Consider the following 17,065-nt stretch of genomic DNA (forward strand, 5'->3'; position numbering starts at 1 on the left):
ATGGCTCTTATGACGAACACAAAGAGAAAGTGAGCCAGTCTGCCCACTAGTTAAAATGACAGGCTGCTTAACGACTTATACCCCAAGTGAGAGACCAGCATCAAAATCTGGTAACCAATACAAAGGATATTAACATTTCACTCTGCGCAGTACACTTCTGAATCTCCATCAGACATAATGAATATGGAAGGTTTTCTAGATCATTTGGAGGTACCTACTCTTGAGCCCAGAGACAGGGCACTGTTGGATCAAACTCTTGCACAGGGGGAGATCACTGAAGCCATTGGGGCCATGCGGAGTGGCAAGATCCCAGGCGCTGATGTTTATCCAACCGAGTTTTATAAGAAATTCAGTAAAAAACTTGCACCAATTCTATTGAAAATATTTAATGAATCATTGAGTGACAATTCCCTACCCCAATCCTCACACAAGCTTCGATTTCACTTCTCCTCAAAAAGGACAAGGATCCCACTAGTTGCAGGTATTACTGCCCTATTTCCCTCCTTAATGTCGATGTAAATATTTTAGCAAAAATACTGGCATGCCGTTTATAACCCATTCTCCCCAAAATAATTCCAGAGGATCCGACTGGTTATATAAAGGATTGCCACTCTTTTTCGAATATTCAGCAACTTGGCAAAATGATAATACCCCCCTAGTCCTTCCCTGACTCCAGAAGATGTTATTTCCCTAGATGCAGAGAAGCTGTTTGAGCAGGTAGACTGAGAATATCTATTTGGCGTCTTGGAGAAGTTTGTGTTTGGCAAAACATTTCTTTCATGGATTCGTCTGCTGTATTCATCCCCTAAAACACGTGTTCAAACTAATCATTCACGCTCAAAATGTTCCTCCTGTCACGAGGGACACCTCAGGGATGTCCTCTATCCCCACTTTTGTTCGCAATAGCAATTCAACCTCATTCTATTGCACTGACTCATCCTAACCAGGGTTTGAACCCCTGATCTTGGCGGGGAAGCTGCGTTCCTACCTACTGAGCTATACAGCAGCCTAATTAACGCTAATTAATGATCACAGCAATTTGCATATGAAACAGGATCACTGGTTTCAGTTGTGACACAACTGTATTGTTCATAAGGGTGGGGATACCTGCTGTCAGTTGAGACTGAAGAGGTCACTTAGATGAGTGATGAAATGTTTCTCTCAATAAACATTTCGTCCAGATGAACTGATTCAACAACTTTCTGTGATATGCAAGACAATGTACTTTAGGCGTCCGGGTAGCATGGCGGTCTATTCCATTGCCTATCAACACGGGGATTGCCAGCTCGAATTCCCGTGTTACTTCCGGCATAGTCGGGTGTCCCTACACACACACAATTGGCCGTGTCTGCAGGTGGGAAGCTGGATGTGGGTATGTGACCTGGTCGCTGCACTAGCACCTCCTCTGGTCGGCCAGGGTGCTTGTTCGGGGGGGGGGGACTGGGGAGAATAGCGGTGATATTCCCACACGCTACGTCCCCCTGGTGAAACTCCTGTCAGGTGAAAAGAAGCGGCTGGTGACTCCACATGGATTGGAGGAGGCATGTGGTAGTCTGCAGCCCTCCCCGGATCAGCAGAGGGGGTGGAGCAGCCACCGGGATGGCTTGGAAGAGTGGGGTAATTGGCCAGATACAATTATGGAGAAAAAGGGGGGGAAAAGCCACCAAAAAAAATAAAGAAACGGGGTTTGTGCCCCGGTCTCGTCAGATCCAACTATGGCCGGACTCGATGAAGCAGCAATAATTGGCAACGCTGTCTTCGGGAGGGGGGGCGGAGTCAGCTTGTGTTCGTCACATGAATGCGTCTCTGTGTGTGTGGGAAAAAGAAGTGGTTCGGCCTGGATTCGCCTTGTCACGAAAGTGGCGAGGCGTCTCCTTCGAGACTGCCGGCCGGAGAGATGCAGTTGGCGAACGCATGCACTACGAGGGTGGGTGTTTGAACTAAAATAGGGATCGACTGGCCACTAAATTGGGAGAAATCAGAAATAAAATTAAAAAAAAAAAAAAAGACTATGTACTTTAATGCAACATCTGGCAGAGTATGAGGAAGCCTTACCACACCCGCCAGTGATGCGGTTTGTCTCACAACACAGAAATCAAACCTTTAAATACATTTCATTTAAAGAATGGCTTCTTTATATGATCATTATCCTTTGAAATAAATCAGGGCATGGGCACCACTGACAGCCACAAATGATCTGTGTGTGTGTTTGTGTGTGTGTGTGTGTGTGTGTGTGTGTGTGTGTGCGCTTGTTAGTGTAGGCACCACAAACACGAAGTTTACAGCACACATGTATATGTGCTGTGTCAGCAGATGAGGTCATAAAACTATAAAATAGAACCCAACATACATGTTCTGTTCCTCCAGCTCATCTTTCCTGTTCATCATGGCAACGATGGCTTGACGCAGTTCCACTGGAGGGGGGGAGAGGCAGGGTGAGAGTGAGAGAGAGAGAGGCAGAGTGAGAGAGAGAGAGAGACAGGGAGAGAGAGAGAGACAGGGAGAGAGAGAGAGACACGGGGAGAGAGGTGAGCTGAATGTCAACACAACTCAAACATGCATACAGATTGTAAGTTTGTGTGATCATGTGTTCCCGAACTGTCCTTTAGTGCGTGTCAGAAGGCGATTTCTGGGGAGTCGTGTTGTTTTAGTAAAGCACAACAGCAGGCTGCATCATCTGTATGCAGATGCTTGGTTAGAAAACTGGGATTGACACTCTGATGAACTTTTCTTCATGCAGGAAAGCTTAACAGAATCTCTCTCTCTCTCCCCTCTCTGTCTGTCTCTCTCTCCCCCCTCTCTGTCTCTCTCTCCCCCCTCTCTGTCTCTCTCTCCCCCCTCTCTGTCTCTCTCTCTAATAAAACAGTTGGCTGCAGTGTGTGTTAGGTGCCTTGCTCAGCATCTTGTGCATCACAATATGCATGAATTACAGAGAAAACCAGAGTTTTGTGTGTTCGGCAACTTTGAAATGAACTTAAGTATGACAAAGTATGACAACGTATGACAACGAATGACAAAGTATGACAACGTATGACAACGAATGACAAAGTATGAGAAAGTATGACAAAGTACAACAAAGCGAGCGACACAGACAGTTTAACCACGCAGCTCTTTAGCTGTCGATCATCTACCAACAGCTATCAGCTGCAACAGCTGAAGAGTTGCACCTCACATGATAAACCACTTATATGTTCTCTGATATCTTTTTAAAAAACAGAAAAAATCAGTTATTTGAAATATATTAACACAAAGACATGTTCATTTCAATTTAGACGTTATACTGATATAACAAACGGATCATTTGGATTTTACTGATTTATTCTATTTTATTAAGTTCAATATCTAATTTGATTGCACTAAATTCATTGTAAGGGCGGCACGGTGGAGCAGTGGTTAGCGCGGTCGCCTCACAGCAAGAAGGTCCTGGGTTCGAGCCCCGGGGTAGTCCAACCTTGGGGGTCGTCCCGAGTCGACCTCTGTGTGGAGTTTGCATGTTCTCCCCGTGTCTGTGTGGGTTTCCTCCGGGGGTCCAGTTTCCTCCCACAGTCCAAAGACCTGTAGGTCAGGTGGATCGGCCGTACTACATTGTCCCGAGGCGTGTGTGTGTGTGTGTGTGTGTGTGTGTGTGTGTGTGTGTGTGTGTGTGTGTGTGTGTGTGTGTGTGTGTGTGTGTGTGTGTGTGTGTGTGTGTGTGTGTGTCGGCCCTGCCTGCTGCCCAATGGCTCCAGCATGCCTGCCGCCCTGAGAGCAGGATAAGCTGTTTGGATAATGGATGGATGGATTGATAAATGATTAAAATTCTAATAAACTGATAGTTAAGAAGCTCATCGGTGGCAGGGCGCCGGGTGTGGATGAGATTCGCCCTGAGATGCTGAAGGCTCTGGACATTGTTGGGCTGTCTTGGTTGACACGCCTCTTCAGTGGCGCGTGGAGGTCGGGGACAGTACCTGTGGAGTGGCAGACTGGGGTGGTGGTTCCCATATTTAAAGAAGGGGACCGGAGGGTGTGCTCCAATTATCAGGGCATCACACTGCTCAGCCTCCCTGGGAGAGTCTACTCTAGGGTGCTGGAAAGGAGGCTCCGACTGACTGTCGAACCTCAGATCCAGGAGGAACAATGTGGATTCTGTCCTGGCCCTGGAACAACGGACCAACTCTTCACCCTTGTGGAGGTGCTGAGGGGGGCCTGGGAGTTTGACCAGCCAGTCTACATGTGTTTTGTGGACTTGGAGAAGGTTTACAACCATGTACCCAGGGGCACTCTGTGGGGGGGTACAGCGGGAGTATGGGGTACCGGGGCAGTTGCTACAAGCCATCCGGTCCTTGTATAACCAAAGTGAGAGCTGTGTCCGCATTCTCAGCACGAAGTCAAACATGTCTTCGGTGGGTGTTGGACTCCGCCAAGCTTGTCCCTTGTCTCCGATTCTGTTTGTGATATTCATGGACAGGATCTCAAGACGCAGCCAAGGTGAGGAGTGTGTCCTTTTTGGGACTCTCAGAATTGCATCTCTGCTCTTCACAGATGATGTGGTTTTGTTGGCTTCATCAGAACACGACCTCCAGCGCACTGGGGCGGTTTGCAGCCGAGTGAGAAATGGCCGGGATGAGAGTCAGCACCTCCTGGTCTGAGGCCATGGTTCTCTACTGGGACATGGCGGATTGTTTCCTCCGGGTTGGGGATGAGTTGTTGCCTCAAGTGAAGGTGTTCAAGTATCTCGAGGTCTTGTTCACAAGTGAGGGTAAGATGGAGCGGGAGATTGACAGGCGGACTGGTGCAGCATCAGCAGTAATGCGGACGTTGTACCGGACCGTTGTACTGTCCCCCTGGTGAAACTCCTCACTGTCAGGTGAAAAGAAGCGGCTGGCGACTCCACATGTATGGGAGGAGGCATGTGGTAGTCTGCAGCCCTCCCCAGATCGGCAGACGGGGTGGAGCAGCGACCAGGATGGCTCGGAAGAGAGGGATAATTGGCCGGATACAATAGGGAGGAAAAAGGGGGGGACCCCCCCCCCAAAAAAAGACAAAAAAGTACATATGGCGGCATGGTAGTGCAGTGGTTAGCGCAGTCACCTCACAGCAAAAATGTCCTTGGTTCGAACCCCCGGGTCGTCCTCTGTGTGGAGTTTGCATGTTCTCCCCGTGTCTGCGTGGGTTTCCTCCGGGTGCTCCGGTTTCCTCCCACAGTCCAAAGACCTGTAGGTCAGGTGAATCGGCTGTACAACATTGTCCCTAAGTATGAGTGTGTGTGTGTGTGTGTGTGTTCATATGTGCATGTAGAAAGTGAGGGAGACAGCATGCAGAGCAGGAAGAGGAGGAGGAGAAGTCCATTACCTCCACAGCTCTGGTCTACACATCAGTGGAGACCAGAAATAAACGTGACCTTTCCTCCCGACACGCGTCCGCGGCTGGCGGCACCCGGCAACCAGCCATTAAGGACTCGAGTGCAGCCCAACGGCCTTCTGTCCCCCACCAACCCTGACACGCACAAATCAGTGTGTGTATCCCCCTGTGTGTGTGTGTGTGTGTGTGTCCATCCTAACCTACACGGACTTGCACAATGGCTCCAATAATAAATTCATTAGGGCGAGAGCAGGCTCACGTGATGGAGCTACTTTGTGAATTATAGACTCTATACTCCCCAATTAATGGACTCCACAGCCTCACAGCCCGTCCCCCCATCACACCCCGTCAGCTCCACGTGCAGAACCACTCTGTAGAACCTCTACCTCTATCTGCCCATCTCTTTCTCTTTCCCTCTCTCTCTCTCTCTCTCTCTCTCTCTCTCTCGCTCTGTCTCACTCTCATGCACAATTTTGTTCTCTCTCTCTCTTTCAGTCTCTCTCTCTCTCATGCACAACTATTCTCTCTCTCTCTTTCAGTCTCTCTCTCTCTCATGCACAACTATTCTCTCTCTCTCTTCAGTCTCTCTCTCATGCACAACTTTGTTCTCTCTCTCTCTCTCTCTCATGCACAACTTTGTTCTCTCTCTCTCTTTCAGTCTCTCTCTCTCATCCACAACTATTCTCTCTCTCTCTTTCAGTCTCTCTCTCATGCACAACTTTGTTCTCTCTCTCTTTCAGTCTCTCTCTCTCATGCACAACTTTGTTCTCTCTCTCTTTCAGTCTCTCTCTCTCTCATGCACAACTATTCTCTCTCTCTCTTTCAGTCTCTCTCTCATGCACAACTTTGTTCTCTCTCTCTCTCTCTCTCATGCACAACTTTGTTCTCTCTCTCTCTGTCTCTCTCTCTCATGCACAACTTTGTTCTCTCTCTCTCTTTCAGTCTCTCTCTCTCATCCACAACTATTCTCTCTGTCGCTTTCAGTCTCTCTCTCATGCACAACTTTGTTCTCTCTCTCTCTTTCAGTCTCTCTCTCTCATGCACAACTTTGTTCTCTCTCTCTCTTTTGGTCTCTCTCTCATGCACAACTTTGTTCTCTCTCTCTCTTTCAGTCTCTCTCTCTCATCCACAACTATTCTCTCTCTCGCTTTCAGTCTCTCTCATGCACAACTTTGTTCTCTCTCTCTCTTTCAGTCTCTCTCTCTCATGCACAACTTTGTTCTCTCTCTCTTTTGGTCTCTCTCTCATGCACAACTTTGTTCTCTCTCTCTCTCTCTCTCTCTCTCTCTCTCTCTCTCATGCACAACTTTGTTCTCTTTCTCTCTTTCAGTCTATCTCTCTCTCATTCACAACTTTGTTCTCTTTCTCTCTTTCAGTCTATCGCTCTCTCATGCACAACTTTGTTCTCTCTCTCATGTACAACTTTCTCTCTCGCTTTCAGTCTCTCTCTCATGCACAACTTTGTTCTCTCTTTCAGTCTCTGTCTCATGCACAACTTTGTTCTCTCTCTCTCATGCACAACTTTGTTCTCTTTCTCTCTTTCAGTCTATCTCTCTCTCATGCACAACTTTGTTCTCTCTCTCTCATGCACAACTTTGTTCTCTTTCTCTCTTTCAGTCTCTCTCTCTCATGCACAACTTTGTTCTCTCTTTCAGTCTCTCTCTCTCATGCACAACTTTGTTCTCTCTTTCAGTCTCTCTCTCATGCACAACTTTGTTCTCTCTTTCAGTCTCTCTCTCATGCACAACTTTGTTCTCTTTCTCTCTTTCAGTCTATCTCTCTCTCATGCACAACTTTGTTCTCTCTCTCTCGTGTACAACTTTCTCTCTCTCTTTCAGTCCTCTCTCATGCACAACTTTGTTCTCTCTTTCAGTCTCTCCCATGCAAAACTTTGTTCCCTCTCTCTCTTTCAGTCTATCTCTCTCTCATGCACAACTCTGTTCTCTCTCTCTTTCTCTCTCGTTCTCTTACGTTGCTTTAAAGCCATAGCTGATGTCTGCACACATTCTCGAGCAAACACCAATGCAAAAACACAGACACAAAGATTCACACACACACACACACAAACACACACACGCACTCACACTCGCATGCACACGTGCTGCTCTGCTCAACAGCGCCTCCTGTGACCTCCTCTTACTGAAGGCTAACACAACATTTGACCACAACTTTATTCCCATCCTTTAAGGCAGCCCTGCTCATAAGCCCCCCTCTGACTCTCTCACTACACAAAAACACACACACACACACAGGGAACTCTGTGTGTGAGGAGTGGAATTCGTTAATGCTAATTAGCTGCAGGGTAGATCACCAACATCACTCAAACCCTGTATGTGTGTGTGTGAGAGAGAGAGAGAGAGAGAGAGAGAGAGAGAGAGAGAGAGAGAGAGAGAGAGAGAGAGAGAGAGAGAGAGAGAGAGAGAGAGAGAGTCGGCCTGTTTGAGACACTGACATTTCTAACTCAAACGAATTCCAAACTGCTTCAAACCTGCAGCCTGTTTTATCCTTCCATCTGAACTGGTAACGTGTGACACGTGAATGACGGCTCTCCTCCGCCTCTCCACAGCACTCAAACCCTTTCATCCGCTCTGCTCAGGCTAGTGAGCCTGCAGCACGGTCATTCACTGGACCAACACTGCCACCTGGTGGACGGCTGAACCAAGACAGCCATCTCCTTTACTGAGGACAACGCTTTCACAGCACAGGACGTCATGCAGGACGTCATGCAGTCCGACCACTGCTCGTGCAGACAAACGTCAACATCAACAAGCTCGCAAACAGAAAATGCTTGTGTAACATTTTCTAGATAGCAACCTATTTTTTGGGGGGGGGGGATTTCCCCCCTCTTTTTCTCCCTAATTGTATCTGGCCAATTACCCCACTCTTCCACGTCATCCCGGTCGCTGCGCCACCCCCTCTGCCGATCCGGGGAGGGCTGCAGACTACCACACGTCTCCTCCGATACATGTGGAGTCACCAGGGGGACATAGCGTGCGGGAAGATCACGCTATTCACCCCCGGTTCCCGCTCCCCCCTGAACAGGCGCCCCGACCGACCCGATGAGGCGCTAGTGCGGCAACCAGGACACATACCCACATTCGGCTCCCCACCCGCAGACAACTGTGTCTGTGGAGACGCCCCACCAAGCCGGAGGTAACACGGGGATTCGAACCGGCGATTCCCCATGTTGGTAGGCAACGGAATAGACCGCTACGCTACCCGGACGCCCTCTAGATAGCATCTTAACTTAATTCAGGTTTCCACACAAAATCCCACCAAGCACAGTCTCACACGGAGGCTTCCCCCCATTCTGGATTCAGTTTCTTGGTGATACATCGGTCCAGGACAGCGAGACGTACTGTACTGTCCTGAGGCTAACGCACATCTGGAATGACTCATGACAGATGTGAGAGTACATCAGCATTAACGCACCCGATAGGAAAAGAGAGAGACTCCAGAGAGCAAGAGAAGGAAAGACTGAGAGAAAGAGCAAAAAAAAAAAAAAGTGAGAAAGAAAGAAAAAAAGACACACAGTTACTCACCCATGGTCATGGATTCTGGCAGAACTGGAGCTGGCAGCAGAGCAGAAAGTGGGGCGGTCTGGGCCGGCGGACTGGCTTCCATACTGACACAGGTGTGAACAGGTGTGGGAGACCAGTCAGACGGGCTTCTCTCATAAATAGCCGTTTCCATATTTATTTCTCTTCAAAATCAATCATCCATGTTTTCTAATAGGCACAAAAATGTCTGAATATCCGGCGGCCGTGGAGTGGTGGCCTACCTGAACTGCAGCTGGGATCTGCCGCTCTCACAGTTTTCCTCCGGCCCCGTCGGCTCGCGCCGAGGAGGAGGAAATGCAACCGTGTCCTCGACCGAACTCACTGACACAAAATAGAAGTGAAAGTAAAATGAAATACAACGAGGAAAAAGTCCCAGACTTTCATTTGATGCATGTTCAGCCTGCTTCACACACACACACACACCGCTTACAAAACCAGCTCTTCTGAAGGCATGGCTGACTTGTACCAGGGTCTGCATTCTGCTTTTTATTTTGTCCATTTCTAAGTTAGCAGAGTCACCCCTGTACTTCTGTAGCATATTGTCTATAAGCGTTTGGTAAGTGCTCTAGAAGGTCATCGTTCAGTCGTGGGATACACAACTAACACAACATGATCTTGAACCGCACTTCCAGTGTTCTCACAAGTGTGACCACATATCGTCCACAGCGAAGGTCTTGAAAACTGTCAACTAATAATAGAACGAGTCTAATTCCAATTAATATTTCACCTATTGGTAGCTCTAAAGTTCTGCCTACTACTGAGCACTTTCGCAAGATGCTTAAATTTGGTTTCATAAATATTAAGACCTCCATGTCATTGGACTTTGGGAGGAAACCGGAGGCCCCCGGAGGAAACCCACGCAGACACGGGGAGAACATGCAAACTTCACACAGAGGTCATGCAGGTCTGGTGAATCAGCCATACTAAATTTTCCTTTGGTGTGAATGTGTGTGTGCCGGCCCTGTGATGGCCTGGTGGCCTGTCCAGGGTGTCTCCCCGCCTGCCGCCCAATGACTGCTGGGATAGGCTCCAGCATCCCTGTGACCCTGAGAGCAGGATAAGCAGTTTGGATAATGGATGGATGGAATATCAGATCACTGTCTACCAAAGCCTTACTACTAAATGATCTGATTCTTGAACATAGTTTTGATATGATTGGTTTATGTGAAACATGGCTGAAACCAAATGTTTTCCTTCCCTTAAATGAAGCTTCCCCACCCGACGATACTTATGCCCATGTAGTTCGGGCAAATAAACTAGGTGGGGGTGCTGCCTTAATGTATAAATCTATTTTCGATCTGACTTCCAGAGGCTCTTGTTCTTGGTCCATCTCCCTCAGCCATGAATAGACTCGGCCCTGTCCAAATCGGCCTCCTGGCTGTTACTCACTGTTTCTTGCAGAATTTGGAGAATTTGTCTCAGGTCTTGTACCTCATGCTGATGAGATTCTAATTCTTGGTGATTTCAATATTCATCTGAGTAAGGCTGCTGATCCTCTAAGTAAAGGGTTTCTGGCACTAGTTGATACTTTTGGGTTCACTCAGTTTGTTCAAGAGTCGACTCATTGCAGCGGTAACTCACTTGATTTGGTTTTATCTAAAGAGATAACTGTTTCTGATCTGAATGTCCTGCCTGTCACACCTGCTGTGTCTGATCATTTTCTCATCAAATTTGAAGCATTATTGGCCTGTCCAGTTAATGTCAGCACAGATGTAATTGCCAATCACCACATTGGTCCCTCCACTGTAGCTGCATTTGGCCAGCAGCTGCCTGAAGTCTTGGCTCCTTTCAATGTAGAGACTGACTCTGTGGAAAATTTCACAAGTGACTTCAATGTGGCCCTCTCTAGTCTCCTCGATTCAGTTGCAGCTCTCACTACCGGAGCTAGGCGACTTAAGAGGCCTACACCCTGGTTTAACGATGAGACACATGCTCTTAAGCAGGCCTGCAGGAGACTGGAACGTAAACGGCGAAAATCAAAATTGGAAGTTTTTTTTTTAACTATCTAGGCCCAAGTGTTTATATTGAAATACAAGTGTGCTTTATCCGCTGCAAAAGCAGTGTATCTCTCTCGCTTAATTAATATTAATAAACATTATCCCAGATTTCTCTTTGACACTGTAGCTTCTTCTTCTTTCGGCTTGTTCTGTTTCCCAGGGGTCGCCACAGCAGATTCGACAGTTTCCATCGGTACCCTGTGAGGGCACAGCACCGACGGCGGTCTTGTCAATCTGCATAATGATCTGGCAAAATTTTACATCGGATGCCCTTCCTGACACAACCACTAACCCTATGGACGGGGGCACAGGTAAAGCGCTGGATGTCATCCCAGTATTCATGGACTTGCACCCATGCCTGTCGCCATTCTTTGACACTGTAGCTAAACTTAACAAAAGGTAGCCGTCTATTAGCTGCTCGCCATTCATGGCCTATGATTTTCCAGACTTTTTCTGCAATAAGGTTGATGAGATCATAAACAAAATTGGTTCTTCAACTCCAGCTACTCCTGCAGATCCTGTCTTACCATACTTTTATACATTGAGCCACATATAGTCCCTGTTATTACAGCTTTTGAGACTGTCTTATTACTTTGACTAAGCTCAGGTTAGCTTCTAAACCAACTACTTGTCTACTTGAAAAACTGTTTTTAAAGACCTCTGACCTTTCCTGGGACCTACAATGCTAAATAGACACTGTTAATTCATCACTTACTACTGGCACTGTTCCACAGCAGTTTTAAGACAGCTGTGGTCAAACCTCTACTTAAGAAACCACACCTCGATCATGGGTCTCTTATCGACCAGTCTCTAGCCTTCCATTCTTTTCTACAGACAGTTGTGTATCAACAACTTTCGACTCATATATAAGAAAACTATTTATATGAATCTTTTCAATCGGCTTTCAGGGCCCGTCACTCCACTGAAACTGTTCTAACCAGAGTGGTAAATGGATTGTTATGGATTCTGATTCCACCTCAGTGCTTCTAGTACTGGACCTCAGTGCAGCCTTTGACACCAATGATCACTGTTTACTATTGGAAGAAATTTTAATTTTGGTGTCTCTGGCTTAGCTCTCTCTTGGATGAGGTCCCACTAATCTCAAAGACACATTGTGGTCTGCTATAATAATATTACATCAAAATTCTCTGATGTTAAATGTGGTGTACCTCAGGGCTCAGTTTTTGGCCCTCTACTTTTCTCTCTTTATACGCAGTCATGGAATAAATTTCCATTGCTATGCAGATGACACTCAGCTGTATGTGCCTATAAGGGCTGACAATCGTACTCAAATTACTAACTTAGAGGCCTGCTTGACTGCTGTGAGTAATTGTATGTCACTAAATTTCATGCTTTTAAACTTGGATAAGACTGCTGGTAGTTGGCCCTGCTAGACAGACACCAATTTGATCAAGTAACAGTAATGCTTGACAACTCTTTGTTTTCACAAAGTGTGGCAGCCAAAAATCTTGGTGTTGCATTTGATCCCAGCCTCTTTTTTTTTGTTTTGTTTTGACAAGCGCGTTAAAGAAATCACCAAGACTGCCATTTTTCCACTTATGTAACAAAGCTAAAATTCAGTCTTTCCTGTCGATGGCTGATGCAAAGACTCTAATACATGCATTTGTTTCATCCAGACTTGATTACTGTAATGTTCTGTTTTCAGGTCTGCCACATGCTAGTACTAAAAGTCTTCAGATGGCTCAAAATGCTGCAGCTAGAAACCTAACTAAAACTAGAAAATTTGACCATATTACACCAATTCTTGCCTGCTTTCATTTGCTTCCTATCCATGTTAAATCAGACTTCGAGGTACTTCTGCTGTATCCTAAATGGGCTTGCCCCATCATACCAGTCTTATCTCCTCAAACCGTATATTCCATCTTGAGCTCTCTGCTCTCAAAATACAGGGCTCCTCTGTGTACCAATAGTTAAAAAGAAGTCAGCTGGTGGCAGGGCCCTATCCTATCAGGCCCAGTTCTTGCGGAATAACCTGCCTGCTGCCGTCAGATCAGAGTCTGTGGAGTCCTTTAAATCCAAACTAAAAACTCATCGTTTTGCCTTAACCTACAATTAGTTGCCTTTAAATTGAGTACTTCATGATCTGTACTGCATGGCGGGTCAGTTTCTGCCTCAATGAGTTTACCAAGCAATGTCCTGCCGACAAGATTATAGAGTGCAGATTATTGCAACTCTTCTCTTTTCTCTCACATGTCTTTCCCTCTCTCTTTTACACTGTTCTATCAACGGAGGGAAAATAATGATGACCTATAAGCACGACATGTGCCCAAATCCTAGCATGTAAGAAACTGTCACGGAACACGGACCATGTACTGAATGAACATAGAACAGCTAAAGCACGGGTGATGATGACCAAAAATGATTTGGCACAGAGTTAATCAACACTTGGGAAAAAGAAAAAAGTTTTTTCTGAGGGGCAAATCTGGTTTGGGATGTCTTTCCATGTCAAAGGTTTTATTAGGACTTGAAGAGTCCTACCTGGTTGGGGGTCTGCAGGGGTCACAGGGATCAGGATGTCGGAGCTGCTGTGGTCAGTCATCACCTGTAGGGGGCTCCACGTAGACACACTGGACAGGCTGCCCACCACCACCCTGAAAAAGACTGCTATTACAACAACGCACCAGATTCTTTATATTTCAACCTGGGTTTTATTTTCATAATTTTCCATCATACACAACAGTTTTGAGCTCATTTTACTGACCCACTTCATTTAGTAGATTTTGGACACGGACCACAGCTGGACTCAGCTCTACAAAGGTGTGTTATGGGACAACTGAACATGAATGTAAGACATGTTTCAACAAGTCCAATATAACCCAATCGGCTCTGTGCATAACTGTAGTCCACTGACTTCCGGTTTCTACTGCAGCGGTCATACCCGTTTCCTGTTGGCGTGTGCTATTGACAATGGCATATTTTTCGCGATGCCTGTAAGATTTACCATGGATAAATGTCAACGACATGCACAGAATTGTCGACAAACTTTCACCTGCACCTACCAGCAAACGGGTGAAAAGTTTCAAGTTATGTCCACAATTATGAGGATGAGCGGATGGCTGGACGGACGGACGGACAGACGGAATTGTGGCCCTAACTTGATATGTACAACTTGAAACTTTTCACCCGTTTGCTGGGAGGTGCAGGTGAAAGTTTATTAACAATTCTGTGCATGTCGTTGACATTTATCCATGGTAAATCTTGCAGGCATCGTGAAAAATACGCCATTGTCAATAGCACACGCAAACAAACAGGAAACTGGTATGACCGCTGCAGCAGAAACCAGAAGTCAGTGCACTACAGTTATGCACAGAGTCGACTATCTAAAGCATGTAATTGGAAGTGAAAACCAAATTGAAATTTAAAAGTAATTAGCTGAAATGTCCACTATCAATGGTTGACGACATTGCAGATCTACTTCCTGGTTCAACTTGGAGGAAGTAGCAGCCTACACATACCGTGGGTAGTAGTAACATCCATAAACTAGACAGCCAGCACAACAGAGAAGTCATAGATAATGGAGAGTCATGGACACAGTGACTGAGACACTAGGGGGGGGGGGGGGGGTTTGTTGTTGAAAGGACAGGTTTAAGACAATGGAAAGAAGAACTGGAGTTGGTCCCCGGGCACTGCAGCTGCCCACTGCTCCTATACAACAGGATGGGTTAAATGCAGCAAACACATTTCTTTGTAACCTGTAAAATTACAAAAATAAAGTGGCCTTCTTTTCTTTCTTAAGACTCTTGTTCAGCTGACCCATAAGACACCATTGTAAAGCTGAGTCCAGCGGTGGTCCCCTGTCCGAAACCTAAAAAAACGAAGATAATGAGTAAGATGAGATCATAACTGAAATGTGTGATGGCAAAAAACTACAAAAATAAGACCCAGTTTGATAAAAACTGTTAATACGGCGGATGCAAGGTAGTTCGTTTTAATTCAGCCTGTGAGAAGTCATATCGGTGTTTTATTCCTCTGATGTTGAAAATGATATTGTAAAGACCCTGACCCTCACAGTCTCACAACCTAACAATCGTACAATCTTACAATCTCGCAATCTTACAAGCGCCTTTTACTGGTGTATACATGTCATAATACTTAATAAGGGGTAGCGTGGCAGTCTATTCCATTGCCTACTAACACGGGGATCGCTGGTTCAAATCCCCGTGTTACCTCCGGCTTGGTCAGGCATCCCTACAGACCCAATTGGCCGTGTCTGTGGGTAGGAAGCCGGATGTGGGTATGTGTCCTGGTCGCTGCACTAGCACCTCCTCTGGTTGGTCGGGGCGCCTGTTCAGGGGGGAGGGGGAACTGTGGGCAATAGCGTGATCCTCCCACATGCTATGTCCTCCTGGTGAAACTCCTCACTGGCAGGTGAAAAGAAGCGGCTGGTGACTCCACATGTATTGGAGGAGGCATGTGGTGGTCTGCAGCCCTCCCCGGATCAGTAGAGGGGGTGGAGCAGCGACCGGGGCGGCCGGAAGAGGGGGGTAATTGGCCAAGTACAATCGGGGAGAAAATCAAAAAACAAGATCGAAAATTAAAACTTTCACCAAATTGGGAAGAGACATGAGGTGCTTTTACAAATTGCTTCAATCTATTGTTGTTCTTTTTTCCCCCCCTGTGATGGCCTGGCGGCCTGTCCAGGGTGTCTCCCCGCCTGCCGCCCAATGACTGCTGGCATAGGCTCCAGCATCCCCGCGACCCTGAGACCAGGAGAAGTGGTTTGGAGAATCGAAAAATTAAAACTGACCGTACATACGCAAGTTTTCGATTTCTTGACGCGATAAATAGAAAATTCCAGACTTGAAATGAGATTACCTTTATCGTTTTGTGTGTCATGTCCAAATCTGTCTAAATGTCCCAAATTAACAGACTCCGTTTCAGGTCGAGTGTTTTTCTCAAATCATTTCATTCATTCAGGTCCTGTGTACGTCAACCTGCTCCGGACAACACCGCAACACGGCTTTCCACCGTCGAGCTAAAAACACCAGGATCCCCACTGTTTTCAGTAATTCCTTTTCTAGGACTATTCCAAGACATTATCCATGACATTGTCTTGGATAGCCATGCCAGACGTTGCTGACGGAAGGTCATATTATGGCTGAACACACTGCCCACGACTGAACATCCTCACATTAAAATGGGACTTTGTAACCTAACTTTACAATTTTCAATGACCTCGATCACATTTCCAGAGCGTTTTATCGATTCTCTCATTTTCCAGGTGTTTTCCATGTCTGAAAAACTAGCCCATACATTTCCAGGTGTTCCTGGACGGGTGGGAACCCTGAATGTGTTGCACTCCCCGGGCCTCATGTGTCATTCGCTACTGTGAGCCAATTTGTTTGTACACACCCATGGGGTTTTTTAGCCCTCAAGATTGTCTGACACCTCCCCAGTGTCACTAGTCTCAAGGACCTCCTTGAACCGTGCCGCCATATACTTAATAAAGCCTTGGTCTGTGAGCAGCCGTGGGTTAAAGCGCCAATAATAACTTTGCTTGAGCAAATCACGCTTCAGTTTTAGTGATACAGGACTATGATCTGATATTAATACGTTGTGATACTTAGTGTGATCAATGTTAGACACTAAATTTTGTATCCACTAGAAAATAATCAATTCTCGTGTACGACTTACGGACGTGAGAGAAAAACGAACAGTCTCTATCCGCTGGGTGTTGTAGTCTCCAGATGTCAGCCATATTTCTTGATTTAATTAGGTTATTTAATGTTTGGACAGATGTAATGGCAGGTGGGATGCGGGAAGAGAGCCTATCCAGACATGGATAGGCTCTCTCTCGCCTCCCATTAACAGATTGGTGGTGCCGAGATCTGGAATTAAATCAAACAATTTACGGAAAAGGTTTGGAGCGAATGTATATTTCCAGTAATCATAATACACCTGCCGCCTGGATCTGTGACCACAGAAACAAGCCGAAATTGAATATTCTTGTGAAAAAGAAGGGCAACGCCCCTAGCTTTGGATGTAAAGGGCGATTGATAAACTTGAGAAATGCAGATAGCGCTGCTCAGTCGCCTCTGCTCTGGAGCGTTCATATGAGTTTCTTGTAGAAACATCATGTCAGCTTTCAAAGATTTAAAATGTGCAAACACTTTACCCCGCTTGACAGCGCGACCAAGCCCCCTCGAG

The 17,065-nt window shown here is 46.4% G+C and overlaps 1 protein-coding gene across 1 annotated transcript in view; it reads right to left on the reverse strand.

Moving 5' to 3' along the window:
- The window catches only part of snx29 (sorting nexin 29), a 150,190-nt gene that overhangs the window by 115,634 nt on the left and 17,491 nt on the right, over positions 1-17,065 (reverse strand). The window contains exons 9-12 of the mRNA XM_056297356.1: positions 13,397-13,509; positions 9,122-9,221; positions 8,883-8,965; positions 2,351-2,414 (exon numbers count right to left, since the gene is read on the reverse strand). Of these exons, the coding sequence (XP_056153331.1) occupies positions 2,351-2,414; positions 8,883-8,965; positions 9,122-9,221; positions 13,397-13,509 (360 nt within the window). The remainder of the gene's footprint in view (positions 1-2,350; positions 2,415-8,882; positions 8,966-9,121; positions 9,222-13,396; positions 13,510-17,065) is intronic.

The sequence above is a fragment of the Lampris incognitus genome, chromosome 17 (assembly GCF_029633865.1).
Source record: "Lampris incognitus isolate fLamInc1 chromosome 17, fLamInc1.hap2, whole genome shotgun sequence".
Lineage (NCBI taxonomy): Eukaryota > Metazoa > Chordata > Actinopteri > Lampriformes > Lampridae > Lampris > Lampris incognitus.